The sequence below is a fragment of the Apodemus sylvaticus genome, chromosome 14, assembly GCF_947179515.1.
Source record: "Apodemus sylvaticus chromosome 14, mApoSyl1.1, whole genome shotgun sequence".
Taxonomy (NCBI): domain Eukaryota; kingdom Metazoa; phylum Chordata; class Mammalia; order Rodentia; family Muridae; genus Apodemus; species Apodemus sylvaticus.
In genome coordinates, this window is record NC_067485.1 from 12,220,223 (window position 1) to 12,234,820 (window position 14,598).

Below are 14,598 nucleotides of genomic sequence, written 5' to 3' on the forward strand. Positions count from 1 at the left end.
GTCCCGTGGGGTCCAGTTTGCCTGTCTCTAGCTTCGGACTGCCTGGTAAAGCCACAGGCATCAAAGCTCTGGGTCTCCAAGAGCCCTGCCCCCTACTCTTCTTACTTCCAGCAGGTAGGGCCTGACTGGGGGTTCATAGTGGGCGTTGGGAGGCCCCTCTTGCTCAACAGGGGACTTCAGTGTGTGGGATAGGCCATGGCCACTTCCTGGTCCTTTTTGCAGAATTTTTAGCCGGAGATACGACCTCAAGTGAAATTCCAAATGAGAGACCCCAAGAAATGCCATCTAGGGGTCACTGAACCCTTCCTTCCCTGGCCTGCACAGCACAGGCGACTGCAGACTGAGCTATGGAAGCGCCTTTACCCCTTTGGAAGGGAAGGAACCAGGACGTCTGCATGGACAGGCGGACAGGCAGACAGATGGGTGGGCGGAGAGCGCCCCTGTGTTCTCCGCTTTCTGCTGTGGTCCTGTCTACCCACCTCAGTGCCTTCTTGGTGTTGCTCCTCAAAATGTCTCCCTGGCGCAAGAAGCCGTTGTCTCAGGAAGCCCATTTCCCTTTGTCCTTCTCTTTCACACAGTTCCCATGTGGGAGGAGGGATGTCATCCCAAAAGTTGTCCTTTGACCGCCACATGTGGCCATGGCACCTACATGCCTGTGTATATATACACCTTATTTTGTTGTTTGTTTTTCAAGGCAGAACTTCTTTCTCAATGTAGCCCTGGATGTGCTGGAACTCACAGAGACCCTCCTCTGAGAACGGCCACCATCACCTTGCTTTTTCTTTTATGACTTATTTTATGTACATTGGTGTTCTGCCTGCATGTATGGCTGTGTGAGGGTGTCAGAGCTCCTCAAATAGGAGTTACATACAGTTGTGAGCTGCTATACAGTTGCTGGGAATTCAACCCGGGTCCTCTTGGAAGAGAGTTACTCTAACCGCTCCATCTCCCCACACATTCTTTTTAAAACAAGGCTAAACACTGTTTTCACTGTGGAATGCAGGCAGTGATTTTCCAATGGGAAAATCAGGAGAAATAAATGTGTTGGAAATGCTTGAATTTGTTCAGGACTGACTGCAGTCACAGTGCACCTCGGGCTTTGAGGCCCAGACAACAGATCCTTGCTGCCCCAGGTGTATCCTCTTTATCTAGAGGATAACTTTCCCTCCTAGCTTTTGCTGATCTCTGCAGTCTTTGCAGTTCTTGGCTTGCAGCCACACTGCTGCAGATTCTGGTCCCTGGTCATGTGGCATCTTCCTGCCTAGTGTTTGTCTCCAGATTTCCTGTTTCGATGAAGACACAGTTCAGCCACGCTACAATGATCTTACTTTAATTCTACACAGCCTCCCCCCAAATCCCCAATTTCCAAAGACATCTCTTATTGGGAAGCAGGACCTGAGTGTGTCTTTTTGGGGAACACATGACCTTGATCAGTGGTTGGGGGCAGGGAGTCAGGTGGAGGGGATATGGGCGCTGGAGAGATGGCTCAGCAGTTAAGAGCACTTAGCGCTCTTGCCAGGGACCTGGGTTCAATCCTAGTACCCACATGGTGACTCCCAACCACGTGTAACTCTAGATTCAGGAGATTAGACCCTTCTTCTGACTTCTGCAGCCACCAGACATGTACGTGGCACACATACATACACACAGGCAAAATGCTCATACACATAAAACAAATATGTCTAAAAACTACAGTAATAATACAACCCAATAGTTTTTGGTGTTTTGTTTGTTTGTTTGTTTTTGGGGTTTTTTTTGTTTTTTTGTTTTTTGTTTTTTTTTTGAGACAGGGTTTCTCTGTGGAGTCCCAGCTGTCCTGGAACTCACTCTGTAGACCAGGCTGGCCTCTAACTCAGAAATCCACCTGCCTCTGCCTTCCAAGTGCTGGGAATACAGGCATTCGCCACCACGCCTGGCTAGTTTTTTTTTTTTTTTTAATCGGTTCTGTTTCGAAATAGGAAATTTGGGTCCTCCATCCATCTCTTGGATTTTGTATTTCTGCATCTAACATTCTGACCAGGCTACTGTGGCTGCACATAGACTCACCTGCCTATTTTTCCTAAGTCATACAGTATAGCAACATTCTAGTCTGCTTTCCCATTGCTGTGGTAAAACATTCTGACAAAAAGCAACTTGGGGAAAGTCAAGGGGCTTATTTCACCTCTTGATCACAGTCCTTCACCGAGGGAAGGCAGGGCAGGGCCATGGAGGGACAGGGACGCTGGTTACCGGTTTGTTCTCCCCGGCTTGCTCAGCTGCCTTCTTAGGCAGCCCAGGCCCACCTGCTTAGGGACAGTGCCAGTCACAGGCCAATCTGATGGAGGCACTGAAGGAGCGAGGAAGGCAGGTGGCGGTGGGGAGGGTGGGGAAGGTGATGGCAGGCAGGAAGGGAAGAAGGAGCTGGTAAGTGTGGGGTGAAATAGGAAAGTCTTGGCTGTTGTTTTGCAAATGGAACTCCTGGTCCCACACATACCAGGCAAGGGCTCCGGTTAAGTTCCACCTCCAGCGGTAGGAAACATTTATTCTCTCTCTTTTTTTTTAAGATTTATTTATTTATCATATTTAAGTACACTGTAGCTGTTTTCAAACATTCCAGAAGAGGGTGTCAGATCTCGTTACAGATGGTTGTGAGCCACCATGTGGTTGCTGGGATTTGAACTCAGGACCTTAGGAAGAGCAGTCAGTGCTCTTAACCACTGAGCCATCTCTCCAGCTCCAGAAACATTTATTCTTGATATGTAAAGCTATTGGTGTAACTCAGTGAGTCAGCTCACTCCTAAGAGCATGTGAGGTCCCAGGTTCAATCCCACGCACAAACAGAAAGTCTAAGTCTAATAATGTGACTCAGGAAGCATAATGTGTAGAAATAAAGTATAACGTCACTGGGAAGAAATTTCAACTGTCAGGAAGCAAGTGGAAGGATTATCTACCCATCACACACACACACACACACACACACACACACACACACTGTAGCATATTCAAGGTAGACTGTGATAAGATATATATTTCCTAAGGTTGTCATTTAAAAGTTGATTTTCCAGCAAGGGGAAAATCACTAAAAGGAGTCCAGTGTCTGAGTCAGGTCCCCACATCTGCAAAGAGGACTGCAGGGTTCTGGGGACAGAGACAGCAGGACTATATCCTGAAATTTGTAGCAGGAGATGGAAGGCTGCCTTCCTGGGGCGGGGGGGGGGGGGGGGGGGGGGCAAGGCACAAATCCACTTGGACATTAGCATCTGACAAATTGCAACAAGGTTAAGACCACTCCAGTTACTGTAGCTGACAGGGCCGTGGATCCCCAGACAGGAGTGCGGACTGACAACAGAGGCTCTCAGGTCACTGGGGCATCGGTTGGGCCTGGGCCTGGAAAGGGCGCTGGCTGGAACTTGCCTTGCAGGTGCTTCATCTCCACACCCGCATTTTCCCTAGAAAGTGTTACTCTTGCCTGTTCTGGCCTGCGGCCCCACCCACATTCATGGGAGGTCTGAGGCCAGGCTGACCTCCTCCTTAGAGCTCCTAGGATGATGTTTCCTGGATGGTGTGGCCGCTCAGTTCCTCTTCAGTGCCCGCCTCACTTACATCACCCTGCCTGCCTTCTGCTGGGACTTTCCTTGGAGAACCTTTTGTCTCCATCCTGCTCTGAGGCCCAGGTCTCCTGGGTACCAGATGCATGATGAGATTTGTGCCTGTGCTGGGTGCGTGCTGTGTTAGAGAAGTAAGATTAGGTACTCACTGGCTACGTGGTGCTCCCCTGAAACCCTGGCATTTGGGAGCTGGAAGGAGTATTAGGAGGTTGTTATCTTTGGTTACATAGCAACTTTGAAGCTAGATTGTTGCACATAAGATCCTGTGTCAATTCGCTCCTCATTCTCTTCCAAGGGAAACACATCCTCAAACCTCATGAGGTTGATTGCTGACGGGAACTGTTCGGTGTCTGGGCAGACCTTCAGGTGTCTCTAGCCATAGCCAAAGGTTCTTTGTTTCAGTCTACAAGCTGTTACACAATAGCAGCAACTCTTAGAGGAAAAAAAAATGGTTGGTGATTTCCCTGGGGAAGAAAGCCTCTTCCTCAGGGGCCTGACTGGCACGTGACAATGTTTTACCTAGGCCGTCTCTTCATAGTGCCCCCTTCTCTGGTCCCGCGGACTCTCAGAATGCCCCACCATTCCTGACTCATAGGTATGGCTACCCTGCTGGTACTCCTCCAGAAGCCTCCACCGGATGGCTGGCAGAGCCTTGTTCTAGATGGGCTTCCCAGGGGCTGTCTGGTTGCAATGGCCCTAATGAGAAATTGGCTACTTGCTTGCTGGCCAATACATAGGCATTAACTCTAACCCCTCCGCAACGCTGTCTCACGGTACCCAAGTTGTCACACCTAGCAGTGACTCCAGAAGAGCTCCAGAACTCAGGAAAAGATGGAGATGGTGTGTTTCATGCCCTGGCTTGGGAAGCCGTTAACCGATGTTTTCACGACGACATTAACCTCCCTGCAAAAGATGGGAGAGCCGAAAGGGATTCCCATTCAAAGACCAACAAGGGGCAGATGCTGGGCGGCCTGTACCTTGTCCTGCGTCCGCGTCCCAACACGGGCGCGTGCGCATGGCCGTCTCTCACAGCTCGCCCCCGCCCTCCTCGTCCGGGTTTTCAAATTTGAAACCTGCGGCTTTTCCCGCCCGAGCTGGGGCCCCTGCGGCGGGAGAGGGCGGGGCCGCGCGCCAACCAACCCAGTCTCGCGGCCCGCCGGGGGGGATGTGGCTGCGCCCCGCGCACACGTGCTGTCCAGGGCCGCGCTTGCCAGGACCCGCGCGACTGCCTGTCGCAGGAGTGGGGCATCTCGCAGCGCCCGATGTCCAGGCTGCCGGCCCGGCGGAGGGCTCGTCACCAGGGCGCAGAACCGCAGCCCAGGTCAGATTGGGCGGGAAGTGGCGGGCTGGGCGGGGCGGGGCGGGGCGGACGCGGTTCCCAGGGGCGGAGAAGAGGCGTGTTCTGGGGCGGGGCGGCCGGGGGCGGGGTGGGTCCTGTGCTTGTGGCACTCTGTCAGTTATATTGAAACAAAAGTGGTACCGCTGGCTGCCTGGGCCAGCATCCCTAGCCCGCTCGCCTTCGGCTGTCGCCGACATGGAACCGGTGGCTAGCAACATCCAGGTCCTGCTGCAGGCAGCAGAGTTCCTGGAGAGGCGCGAGAGAGGTGAGGGCAGACCCCGCGCGCGGCCTGGATTTGGCTCCCAACTTGGATGGAGCACGGCGGGAGCGCAGCTGGCGCGCTGCCGCCCGCACATCCATAGGAGTTCGCAGGCAACCAAGCAGGGAAGTGATTGGGGAAGAGTCCTGGCGCCAAAAGCCTTTCCTTGACTATGCCGTACCAGGGGCTCCAGCTGACGGATGTGGTCTCTCTCTGGCAGAGGCGGAGCACGGTTATGCGTCCCTGTGTCCCCACAGTCCCGGGGCCGTCTGCAGGAGGAGGAAGCCACCCCTGCAAGCTCCTGGCGCGCTGAACAGTGGACGGTGAGCAGCGATGGGGCAGTGTGCAGAAGGATGCTGGTCCTTAGCCTGCCTGTCTAACCCTCTTCTCACGTCCTTGTTTGCTCTTTTGGCCAGACACTCTGCACCATCTTCCTTTTCTTTCTTTCTTTTTCTTTCTTTCTTTCTTTCTTTCTTTCTTTCTTTCTTTCTTTCTTTCTTTCTTTCTTCTTTCTTTTTGTTTTTTGGATTTGGTTTTTTCGAAACAGGGTTTCTCTGTGTAGCCCTGACTGTCCTGGAACTCACTTTGTAGACCAGGCTGGCCTCAAACTCAAAAATCCACCTGCTTCTGCCTCCCAGAGTGCTGGGATTACAGGCGTGCGCCACCACTGCCCGGCTTCATCTTCCTTTTCTACACACACACACACACACACACACACACACACACACACACACACGTCACACACGTCCTTCACACTCTTGAACTGTCTCCAGTACAGGCTTCTGCTTTTCTATGCTTTTGCATATTCTGTTCCTTTAAAATACTTTCCTCTCTACTGATTTTCTCTGGCAGGCTTGTTTTTATTTTATTTATTTTTTGATCAAGTGTCACACCTGTCCAGGGAGCCTGTCTTGCCTGGCTGTCAGGGGAAGACCCCTCAAGTACCTGGGCAAGTGTCCTGTATCTTTTGGTGTGTGTGTGTCTCTGATTCCTTTTGCCACTACCTGGAGTTTGGTTTCCTAAGGCCAGGCCCTCACAAAAGGCTTACTTGGCACAGATATCTGTAATGAGTTTTGAGTTTCATAGAAACCCACCCGGGGCTGAGGATTTGCCCAGCACCAGCGCCCCTCACTTCATCCTCTTGGCATTTGCAGGTCTGCGCACAATGAGCTGGAGAAACGAAGGTGAGTCCCAGCCTGGCCCTCAACAGACCAGGTCCCTTGCCATCCCTCTGCCTGGGGAGGTGAGGCTGGTACTGCCCTCCAGACTCCTTCCCCTGCAGGAGAGCCCAGCTGAAGCGGTGCTTAGAGCAACTGAGGCAGCAGATGCCCCTGGGAGTTGACTGTACCCGATATACTACCCTGAGCCTGCTGCGCCGGGCCAGGGTGCATATCCAGGTAAGGAGCTGTCTTGTCCGCACTGTGCTTGGGAGACAGTGTGGTCTTGTGGCGTGGATGGCCTGGCTGGAAACCCGCCTCCATCCTGTGTGACTTGAGACAATCCTATGTGCTTTTAGTCCTCGAATCCGTCTAATGGGAAGAAAAGCAGACAGCAGGACTGCTCTGAGGCCCTGTAAATGTTCCTTTGGTTATGGTCAGCAGTACTTAAGTCCTAGCTGTGAGACCTTGGATGAGTCTGTTTCCTGTTGGGTTCGGCAGGGAGTAGACGGCTGGTGAAAATGCTGTTAAGTCACGTGATGTGATTCCGCAGACCGCAGAGGGCCGGTACCTAGCCTCTCCCCCTGTCCTCAGGGCTTACTGGTTTAGGTTCTGCTGGTATTGTTGAGTGGGGAGAGACTCCGGAGGCAAAGAATGAGTGAGCTACTAACTAGCTGGCCGCACTTGGCCTTGCTGCTGCTAGGGTGGGATTGCAGGCCCCCTGGTGGACAGGAGTGGGTGTGCAGACGCCAAGGCTGTGCCCACCACATGGGCATGTTAGACGCTGCCTTGGCAACAGAAGAGGATGTTTCCTGCTTTCTGGGCCCATCTGATGGAAGGAAACAGCTACAGTCAGACTGAAGGGACAGCAGATGAGGCAGAGCCAGGGCAGTCAGTGCTCCTGCCATTCAGCACATTACCTGCACTGTCACATACATGCCTGCTGTCACCTCCAATTGTCCTGTTCCCACGAGCTTAGGTTTCTCCCATGAGCTTGTTCGTTCTCATTTTCAGGTGGATGAGTGTGCTCTCCGGAGGGTTGGCTGGCACAGGGGCACCAGCTCTTTCCTGGGCAGCATCTCCTGAGTGGCCCTTCTACCGGGCTGCTTTCTACTCTGTACATCTATGGAGGCTGTCTCTAGCTAGGATCCCTGACGGGACCCAGCCTCACTTCCTGCTTCCTGTGAAACTCAAGCCTCTCCCTAACACAGGCCTTGCTTTTCTGGGCTCTAAGCGGTCCCATGACAGCTTGTAAAAGCTTCTCTCCTGGCCTACCCGAGGGAGACGAAGCTGGACTCTGCAAGCTTCCCAGGGTCCCTCTGCCTGGATGGCACCCAGCCCTGTAGTTTAGTCTAGGTGAGGACACGTTTCCTTCTGTACCTTGTCCAGAGTGTTCTGGCTTATTCTGCCATTTTTTGTTATTTTGTTATTTTTTTTTTTAAAGAAAAAAGCAAAAATCCAAACTTATTTGTATGGCTTAAGGATCAAACCTAGGGCCTTGCAAGGGCCAGACAAGCGCCTTACCCGGGCTGTATCTGTGGCTGCCATCTCTTCTTGTTGAGTATCTGACGCAGGCTTCTGCCTGGTGAACTGGTAACCTTTTAGTCTGTAGTTCAGCAATTTAGTTGGCAGCACTTCAAAGTACACTTGATGTTAAAGAAATGGAGACCAGACAGTGCTGGATCTCTGACTGGGGCAGCAGTGGGTAGAGACCTAGGTGAGGCCACATCCTTCAGTTTTGCTTGTCAGGATGCTCCAGTCCCCAAGTCTGTACTGACATTATATTCCACTCCACTGTATAATGCGACTAGGCCCTAAAGACATTTGAGATGGGGGTGTCCTGCCATCCACACTCACCTATACAATCTTCTGAAGCCACCTTGGGTGGGGTTATGTGGCTGCCTGGGACTGGGCAGCTGACCCCAGCCCCTGACCCCGTGGGTTCTACAGAAGCTGGAGGAGCAGGAGCAGCAAGCCCAGCAGCTCAAGGAGAAGCTAAGAAGCAAACAGCAGAGCCTACAGCAGCAGCTGGAGCAGCTCCAGGGGCCACCGGGAGCTCGAGAACGGGACCGGCTGAGAACAGACAGCCTGGACTCTTCCGGCCTGTCCTCTGAGCGTTCTGACTCAGACCAAGGTGGGGAGTATGCCCTGGAAAGGGTGAGGCTGGGGCGGGGTGCATGGACGGCTGAGCCCGTCTTTTCCTTGCAGAGGATTTGGAAGTGGATGTGGAAGGCCTGGTGTTTGGGACTGAGACGGAGCTCCTCCAGAGCTTCAGCGCTGGGCAGGAGCACAGCTACTCACACCGCACCGGCACCTGGCTATGATGACCGCTGCCTGTCGCAGCCTGTACTCTCTGGACTGAGCCTGCCAGTCAGTGGCCCCACACAAGTCGGCTTAGAGCCACATGTTGAAGAGACTGTACCGCCACCGTGTGGAGCAGACTCTGGACTCTGCCGCACAGTTTGAGCCTGGACCAGCCTCCCCATCCCCCAGGGAATTTTATGTAGCACTTAGGTCTACTTTGCTGCTCCCACAGGGACAGGAAGCCTGTAACTTCTTGTTCCTGGGCAAAGCCCCAGGCCTCTGCCCATATATACTACATAGTATTTTCATTAAAATCCTCGTTCGTAAGTCCCGTCCATGGTTTTGCCCCGATGAAGTGGAGGGAGTCCCAGCCACAGCTGAAGAGGAGATAAGATCAGTGGCCAGCAACAGGGTCATGTGAAAGGCAGTGCGCATCTGATAGCGTGGAGGATGCTCTGTGATCCTGATGCTGAGGCAGAAGACCTCAGCCTGAGCTCCTGATTCAAACCAAAGCTGACTCCAGAACTGGGGCTAATCCAATCATGTGTTTATTGAGTGCCTGTTATGTGCTAAATATTGTTCCGGGTACTTGGGACACAGCAGAGAATAAATCAAGGAGCCCTGCCCTCTTGAGGCGTACAGTCTATCAACTGAGCACTGCTGTGACCTTGGGCAAGTTACTGCATCCCTCTGCCCAGCAGACAGAGCTGGGTGTGGTGGAGATGCTGACCAGGACAGCCCTGAGCCACCAGCCCTGTCGGCAGAGAGGGCGGCAGGTTGATCTTTAATTGTCAAGTACGCTGAGGGGAGGGGAGGAGGGAAGTTATAGGAGCTGCTGCTTCGACTGCTGCTTGGTGGCGGCCTTGTTGGCCAGGTCCTTGGCCTTCTCTGTAGCTGCCAGTGCGGTCTCCTTTGCTTTCTCTTTGGCCTCTTTGGCTGTCTCAACAAGTGTTTTGGAAGGGGCCTCACCTGTGGCAAATGACAGGGACTGGCTTCAGACTATGCCCAGAAGACCCACCCACTCCCTGTTCAGGCATTGTTGATGGGCCCGGCTTCTCAGGAATAGAGTCCGTGGGTGCCCTGTTTCCTGATTCTCCCGCCCGCACACATAGGAGTCACAGGCTCAGATCAGGGCAGCGTCTGGCCCAATGCCTCTGGTCAAGCAATAGTAGGACCACTCCAGCTACTTATAGTGAGGTTTTCAACTCCCGGATCAGGGTCAAGGCCTCCTCACCTTGCAGCTTGGCCAGGATGTATTCAAAGCCCTTCATTGTCTTGGTCACATTGCTTTTGAACCGGGCAAGACCAAATTCCTGGCAGGGGAGGGGAAGGATGGGAGAGCAGTTCAAGGATCCAGAGCCACGCCTACCCTGCCCTGAGGAGCCCCACCCTGCCCCGCCCTGCAGCCTCTTACCTGGACAGCTCTGGAGACGCCAAATAAGCTAGAGGAGACCCAGGCTTCCCGACGGATTTCGGTCCAGCCGCTATTGTCAGAGTTCACACAGTAAACACATCGTTCCTCCACCACCTTCGAGGGAAGTTAGGCTGAGCACCCACCTCAAAGGAGCTCCCGTGGCTCTGCCCCGCACGCTCAGACCCTGTCTGTACTGTGCTGCCCAAGCTAGCACCATTCCTCTAAACTCAACACCCGCAGAGTCCCTGCCTCCTTCGCCTCCTTCACAAGAGGAAGCGATGACAAAGTTCTTCCCAGGCCCAGAGAGAGGCTATTTGGCCTCTGTAACGTCTCTGTAGAGCCTTCGAAGTAGAGCAGTTTCTTGGGATCAGCCACTAGTCCAACCTGACCTTGGGGTCTCTGGATCTAGATGTGAATGGTGTTTCTCGTCTGCCTTCTGCCCTCTCCTTTGAGCTTCCTGATACTGTACACACACACACACACACACACACACTCCAATAACGACAGCTTTTGTTATCAAAGGGTGCAGCAACCTCTTATAGAATGTGAAGACAGTAGTCACAAACATATCACTGTGCTATCTACCAAGCAGAGCTCTTAGCTGAGGTGACTTCAGATAGGGCTGGGCAGGAAAAGGTGCTCTACTCAATGACTGTGAGGTGCACATCTTTATAAAGCTTTTCTTTTTTGAAACACAATTTCTACCTCTCAGGCTTACAGAAGCTGAGAAAGAATCATCTACAAGTTTGCAGGTTATTCACTGTGTGAACATTCCAAAACATGGGTTTTTAAGCCTTCCAAAGGAAGATCCAAGGTCTGTATGCCTTCCATCAAGTCTCACGCAGAAACCAAGGTGCATCCTGGCCATCTCCGCCTTGATGAGACTCTCAAAAGAACGCCGCCTCCCTTTCTTTGCCCAGCATAATTCCTGAAAGCCCGCCCCCATACGTATGTAAGTGTGTTGTTTTGTTTTGTTTTTTTGAGACAGGGTTTCTTTGTGTAGCCCTGGCTTCTCTGGAACTCACTCTGTAGACCAGGCTGGCCTTGAACTCAGAAATCCACCCGCCTCTGTCTCCCAAGTGCTGGGATTAAAGGTGTGCACCACCACTGCCCGGCTGTACGGGCAGAACTCTACAGAAGTAGCTTATCAGTATTTTAGGCCTGCCTCTGGACACAGAAACTCCCACAACTCTCTTGCCTGAAATCTGAAGGGCAACTATTTTGAGGGACCAAGGGAAGTCTCACCATCAGCCGGGCGTGGTTGATGTTCCAGGTGAAGGTAGTCATGGTCTGATTCTGTGGGTCCACAATGGAGTCCTCCAGGATGTACACAGAGTGAGCAACATTGGCAGGAAACAGTCGCTCTGCCCAACGTGGCATCCGGTTGGTCTTGGTCAGGAGTCTCCGGGACAGAAGCTTCTGGTCAGGGGTCACCTCCCGGTGCACTATGTCTTCGGTTAAGACATGTTTGCTGCAAATGTTAAAGATGATTCTCAGGGGTCTGCTGCTGACAAAATGTCTACGGGTTCATATTTAGAGCCTCCGGGTCATGGCTGCCTGCAATCTTACAGCGTGATCTGTACCCGGGTTCAGAATTAGAGTACACTGAACCTATCCCCGGGCAAATTCCAACTCCCTCCTCCACCCTGACAAGGATTCTGTGGCCTTCCAAATCGAGCGAAATCTCAAGAATTATACCACTAGAGAGCGCCACCAGCAGATAAGCAAGCCACCCTCAGGATTTCAGGCCCCGAAACACCCCTCAACTCCCGTGCTGCTGCAGCCTCTTCCTATCTCACCATCTCTGGACCGCAAAATAGAAATCTAGAGCCTGATATAAATCACAATCTAGACGGTCTTCGAGGACTTTGCAGGCTTGGCCTGATCCTAATCCGACGACTAAGTACCACAGTTCCGCAGATCGCCCACATCGAATTCTCTGTCTGGTCTTTCCTGGCTCCATTATTCAAAGACAGCCTACAGACGGATCTCCAAAGGAAGAGAGGAGGGGCGACTCGCTCAACCCACCGCCACGTACCTATAGGGATTCGGGTACCGTTGCCAGAAGGCAGCGAACACTTGGTCCCAGGAACTTCGGAGCACGCTCTGGCCCAGGAAATACTTCACCATCGTCCCGACCCGGGCGGGCTCAGCACCCGTGCAGCATCAGGGTGAAGAGCCCGAGGGTGGGGGTGGGGGTGGGGGGCACGTGGCTAGGCACCGGCCCGCCAGGCTCGCAGCTCAATCACCGCGGCGCCGCGCCCAAGTCCCTACCGCCGCCATCAGGGGTTATAGGACTGCGCGACGCTTCCGGCGTCGGCTGTACAGGATCGGCCACTTCCGGCGCCTGCGTCACGTGACCGGGCGTCCCGCCTCTTGTCGTCCAGTCCTAGAGGTGCTGTTTGGAGTTAGCTACGGGGACCTCAGGTTCAATCGGTAACCCGGGCGCAGCGGAGCTTCTGTGGCAGCGACGGTCGCGCGAGTGAGCAGCGCAGGGCCCTGCGGCGCGGTGGAGGGCGCTGTCCGCGTCCCCGCGCCGCGACTCTGCGAGGGACGGAGCGCCCCGGGCCGAGGCACCAGGGGCCTGCGAAGTGCAAGGCCCTTGGGGTTGGGGTCTGACGCTTGGGCTCTGCCTGGGCCGCGCGGACCCTGAAGTGGGTGAGGCGGCCCCGGGAGCATGAGCGGGCAGCGCGTGGACGTCAAGGTGGTTATGCTGGGCAAGGAATACGTGGGCAAGACGAGCCTGGTGGAACGATACGTGCACGACCGCTTCTTGGTGGGGCCCTATCAGAACGTGAGTGCACCCCTGCGGAGCAGGCTTGGGAGGAAGGGGGCCCGGCCGGCATTCGACTCTTATGTCTTCCCTGGTTGTAGACCATCGGCGCTGCTTTCGTGGCCAAGGTGATGTGCGTTGGAGATCGGACGGTGACTCTGGGTATTTGGGTAAGTCTCTTGAGAATAGTCTTGAGCAAACGTATCTCCTAACTTTAATGTCTTGCCTCTTAAACCAGCCAACTGGAGCCTCTTAGAGGTCGTTTTTCCTTCCTCACACCCACTTAGTCGTCTAAAAAAGGTGGGGAGGGATGTCTGGAAGATGTGGGCCTACTTTTTGTCTTGGGAAGGAACTTATTAACTCCTTTCACCCCTCAGGACACAGCAGGTTCCGAACGCTATGAAGCCATGAGCAGAATCTATTACCGGGGTGCTAAAGCTGCAATTGTCTGTTATGGTAAGGGATTGGATTCTGCCCTGTTCCAGTAAACGGTTGGGTTACAGGCCAGCAACAGAGGGAAGCCACTGATCCTTAACGTGTCTCCTGTCTTACTCCACCAAGACCTCACTGACAGCAGCAGCTTTGAGAGAGCCAAGTTCTGGGTTAAGGAGCTGCGCAGTTTAGAAGAGGTAGGTAGCCAGAACTCTTAGGGACAGAGACTGTATTGGTCTGTGGATATAATCTCAGCCTTGTCTTCTGCTACAGGGCTGTCAAATCTACCTGTGTGGAACTAAGAGTGACCTGCTGGAGGAAGACAGGCGGCGCCGTCGTGTAGACTTCCATGATGTTCAAGACTATGCTGAGAGTAACTGTTTTTATGTCTCTGAGGATGGGGGTTTGGGAGTGGATACTGTCTGCTTGACTGTCATTCCCAAGATGGGAATGACAGTCTAGGTTGTTTTCTCACTTTTGTGAACCTGTGGGGTTCAGGAGACTGGACTGTTAGCTACATTTAGGTGTTCCCCAGGTATGAAGACCTAGTCATTTCTCTTTACAGATATCAAAGCCCAGCTCTTTGAAACATCCAGCAAGACAGGCCAAAGTGTGGGTGAGTGTTGCCTTGGGTCCTGTCAGCAGGAGACAGTAGATCTGACAGGTTCAGAGGGCTGGACGACTGGGATACCCAGGGCTGCTGGCCTCAGGCTCTCACTGATTCTCTGCTTGCCAGACGAGCTCTTCCAGAAAGTGGCAGAGGATTACGTCAGTGTGGCTGCTTTCCAGGTGATGACAGGTGTGTACTTCCTCATGGTCCCCAGCCCTCTTGGTGACCTACTTGATCCCCCAACATAATAGTGCTGAGCAGCCACCTCTCTTTGACAGAGGACAAAGGTGTGGATTTGAGCCAGAAGGCAAACCCTTACTTCTACAGCTGTTGTCATCACTGAGTCACGGCTCGTCTGGCCCAGTCGAATAGATGCGTTCCCAGAGGGGCTCTTGTCTGGGCTGAAGTGGTTAAGCGTCTGAGCTATTCCAGGTGCCTGTCACAGCAGAGGTGGCACCTGTGTGTGCTGGCCCATGGAACAGAGGCAGTATTGGGCTGACTGTGGGCATAAGGAGGGATAAGGGCTGATTTGAAACCCAGGCTTCTGTCCTGGCCAGAACTTCTGTCCAGACTATTTAAGTAGCTTCTGAACTGTAAATAAAATTGATGCATTTCCCTGCTGTGTGCACTGGGTGTCAAAACACCTAGTTGTTCCTGGGGCCGTGTGGGCCTCACTTATATGAAGACTTCCCATCTGGAAATCAAGTTACGATTTCTTAAGGT

General features: G+C 53.2%; 3 protein-coding genes across 5 annotated transcripts; 2 read left to right on the plus strand and 1 right to left on the minus strand.

The window, feature by feature from the left end:
• The first annotated feature begins 5,020 nt into the window (after nt 1–5,020).
• Nucleotides 5,021–8,973, plus strand: Mxd3 (MAX dimerization protein 3). 2 transcript variants are annotated; one of them, XM_052156660.1, is made up of 6 exons: nt 5,021–5,191; nt 5,370–5,508; nt 6,340–6,369; nt 6,468–6,582; nt 8,293–8,476; nt 8,551–8,973. In XM_052156660.1, the coding sequence occupies exons 1-6, from the start codon at nt 5,122–5,124 to the stop codon at nt 8,664–8,666; spliced, it is 654 nt and encodes a 217-aa protein (XP_052012620.1). In that variant the 5' UTR covers nt 5,021–5,121; the 3' UTR covers nt 8,667–8,973. The 2 variants fall into 2 exon arrangements, with proteins under 2 accessions (XP_052012620.1, XP_052012621.1); XM_052156661.1 differs by having other exon boundaries at nt 5,023–5,191; nt 5,406–5,508.
• A 199-nt stretch (nt 8,974–9,172) lies between these two features.
• On the minus strand, nt 9,173–12,344 carry Prelid1 (PRELI domain containing 1). Its single transcript, XM_052156658.1, has 5 exons — nt 12,099–12,344; nt 11,306–11,531; nt 10,061–10,174; nt 9,881–9,959; nt 9,173–9,615 (listed from the first exon to the last, which is right to left on the minus strand). The coding sequence occupies exons 1-5, from the start codon at nt 12,188–12,190 to the stop codon at nt 9,470–9,472; spliced, it is 657 nt and encodes a 218-aa protein (XP_052012618.1). The 5' UTR covers nt 12,191–12,344; the 3' UTR covers nt 9,173–9,469.
• Nucleotides 12,345–12,418: 74 nt separating this feature from the next.
• Nucleotides 12,419–14,490, plus strand: Rab24 (RAB24, member RAS oncogene family). Of its 2 annotated transcripts, none has more exons than XM_052156662.1 (8): nt 12,419–12,854; nt 12,935–13,003; nt 13,211–13,289; nt 13,395–13,462; nt 13,539–13,638; nt 13,831–13,881; nt 14,002–14,064; nt 14,154–14,490. In XM_052156662.1, the coding sequence occupies exons 1-8, from the start codon at nt 12,738–12,740 to the stop codon at nt 14,216–14,218; spliced, it is 612 nt and encodes a 203-aa protein (XP_052012622.1). In that variant the 5' UTR covers nt 12,419–12,737; the 3' UTR covers nt 14,219–14,490. The 2 variants fall into 2 exon arrangements, with proteins under 2 accessions (XP_052012622.1, XP_052012623.1); XM_052156663.1 differs by having other exon boundaries at nt 12,419–12,836.
• Nucleotides 14,491–14,598: the final 108 nt, after the last annotated feature.

Excerpts from the sequence above, each read along its gene's own strand:
- Mxd3 (XM_052156660.1), top strand. The coding sequence starts at position 5,122 with ATGGAACCGGTGGCTAGCAACATCCAGGTCCTGCTGCAGGCAGCAGAG. Across the intron at positions 5,509-6,339 it reads GGCGCGCTGAACAGTGGACG|GTCTGCGCACAATGAGCTGG; the intron begins GTGAGCAGCGAT and ends TGGCATTTGCAG. Across the intron at positions 8,477-8,550 it reads GCGTTCTGACTCAGACCAAG|AGGATTTGGAAGTGGATGTG; the intron begins GTGGGGAGTATG and ends TTTTCCTTGCAG.
- Prelid1 (XM_052156658.1), bottom strand. The coding sequence starts at position 12,190 with ATGGTGAAGTATTTCCTGGGCCAGAGCGTGCTCCGAAGTTCCTGGGAC. Across the intron at positions 11,532-12,098 it reads CGGTACCCGAATCCCTATAG|CAAACATGTCTTAACCGAAG; the intron begins GTACGTGGCGGT and ends TAACATTTGCAG. Across the intron at positions 9,960-10,060 it reads GCGTCTCCAGAGCTGTCCAG|GAATTTGGTCTTGCCCGGTT; the intron begins GTAAGAGGCTGC and ends CTCCCCTGCCAG.
- Rab24 (XM_052156662.1), top strand. The coding sequence starts at position 12,738 with ATGAGCGGGCAGCGCGTGGACGTCAAGGTGGTTATGCTGGGCAAGGAA. Across the intron at positions 12,855-12,934 it reads TGGTGGGGCCCTATCAGAAC|ACCATCGGCGCTGCTTTCGT; the intron begins GTGAGTGCACCC and ends CCCTGGTTGTAG. Across the intron at positions 14,065-14,153 it reads TGCTTTCCAGGTGATGACAG|AGGACAAAGGTGTGGATTTG; the intron begins GTGTGTACTTCC and ends TCTCTTTGACAG.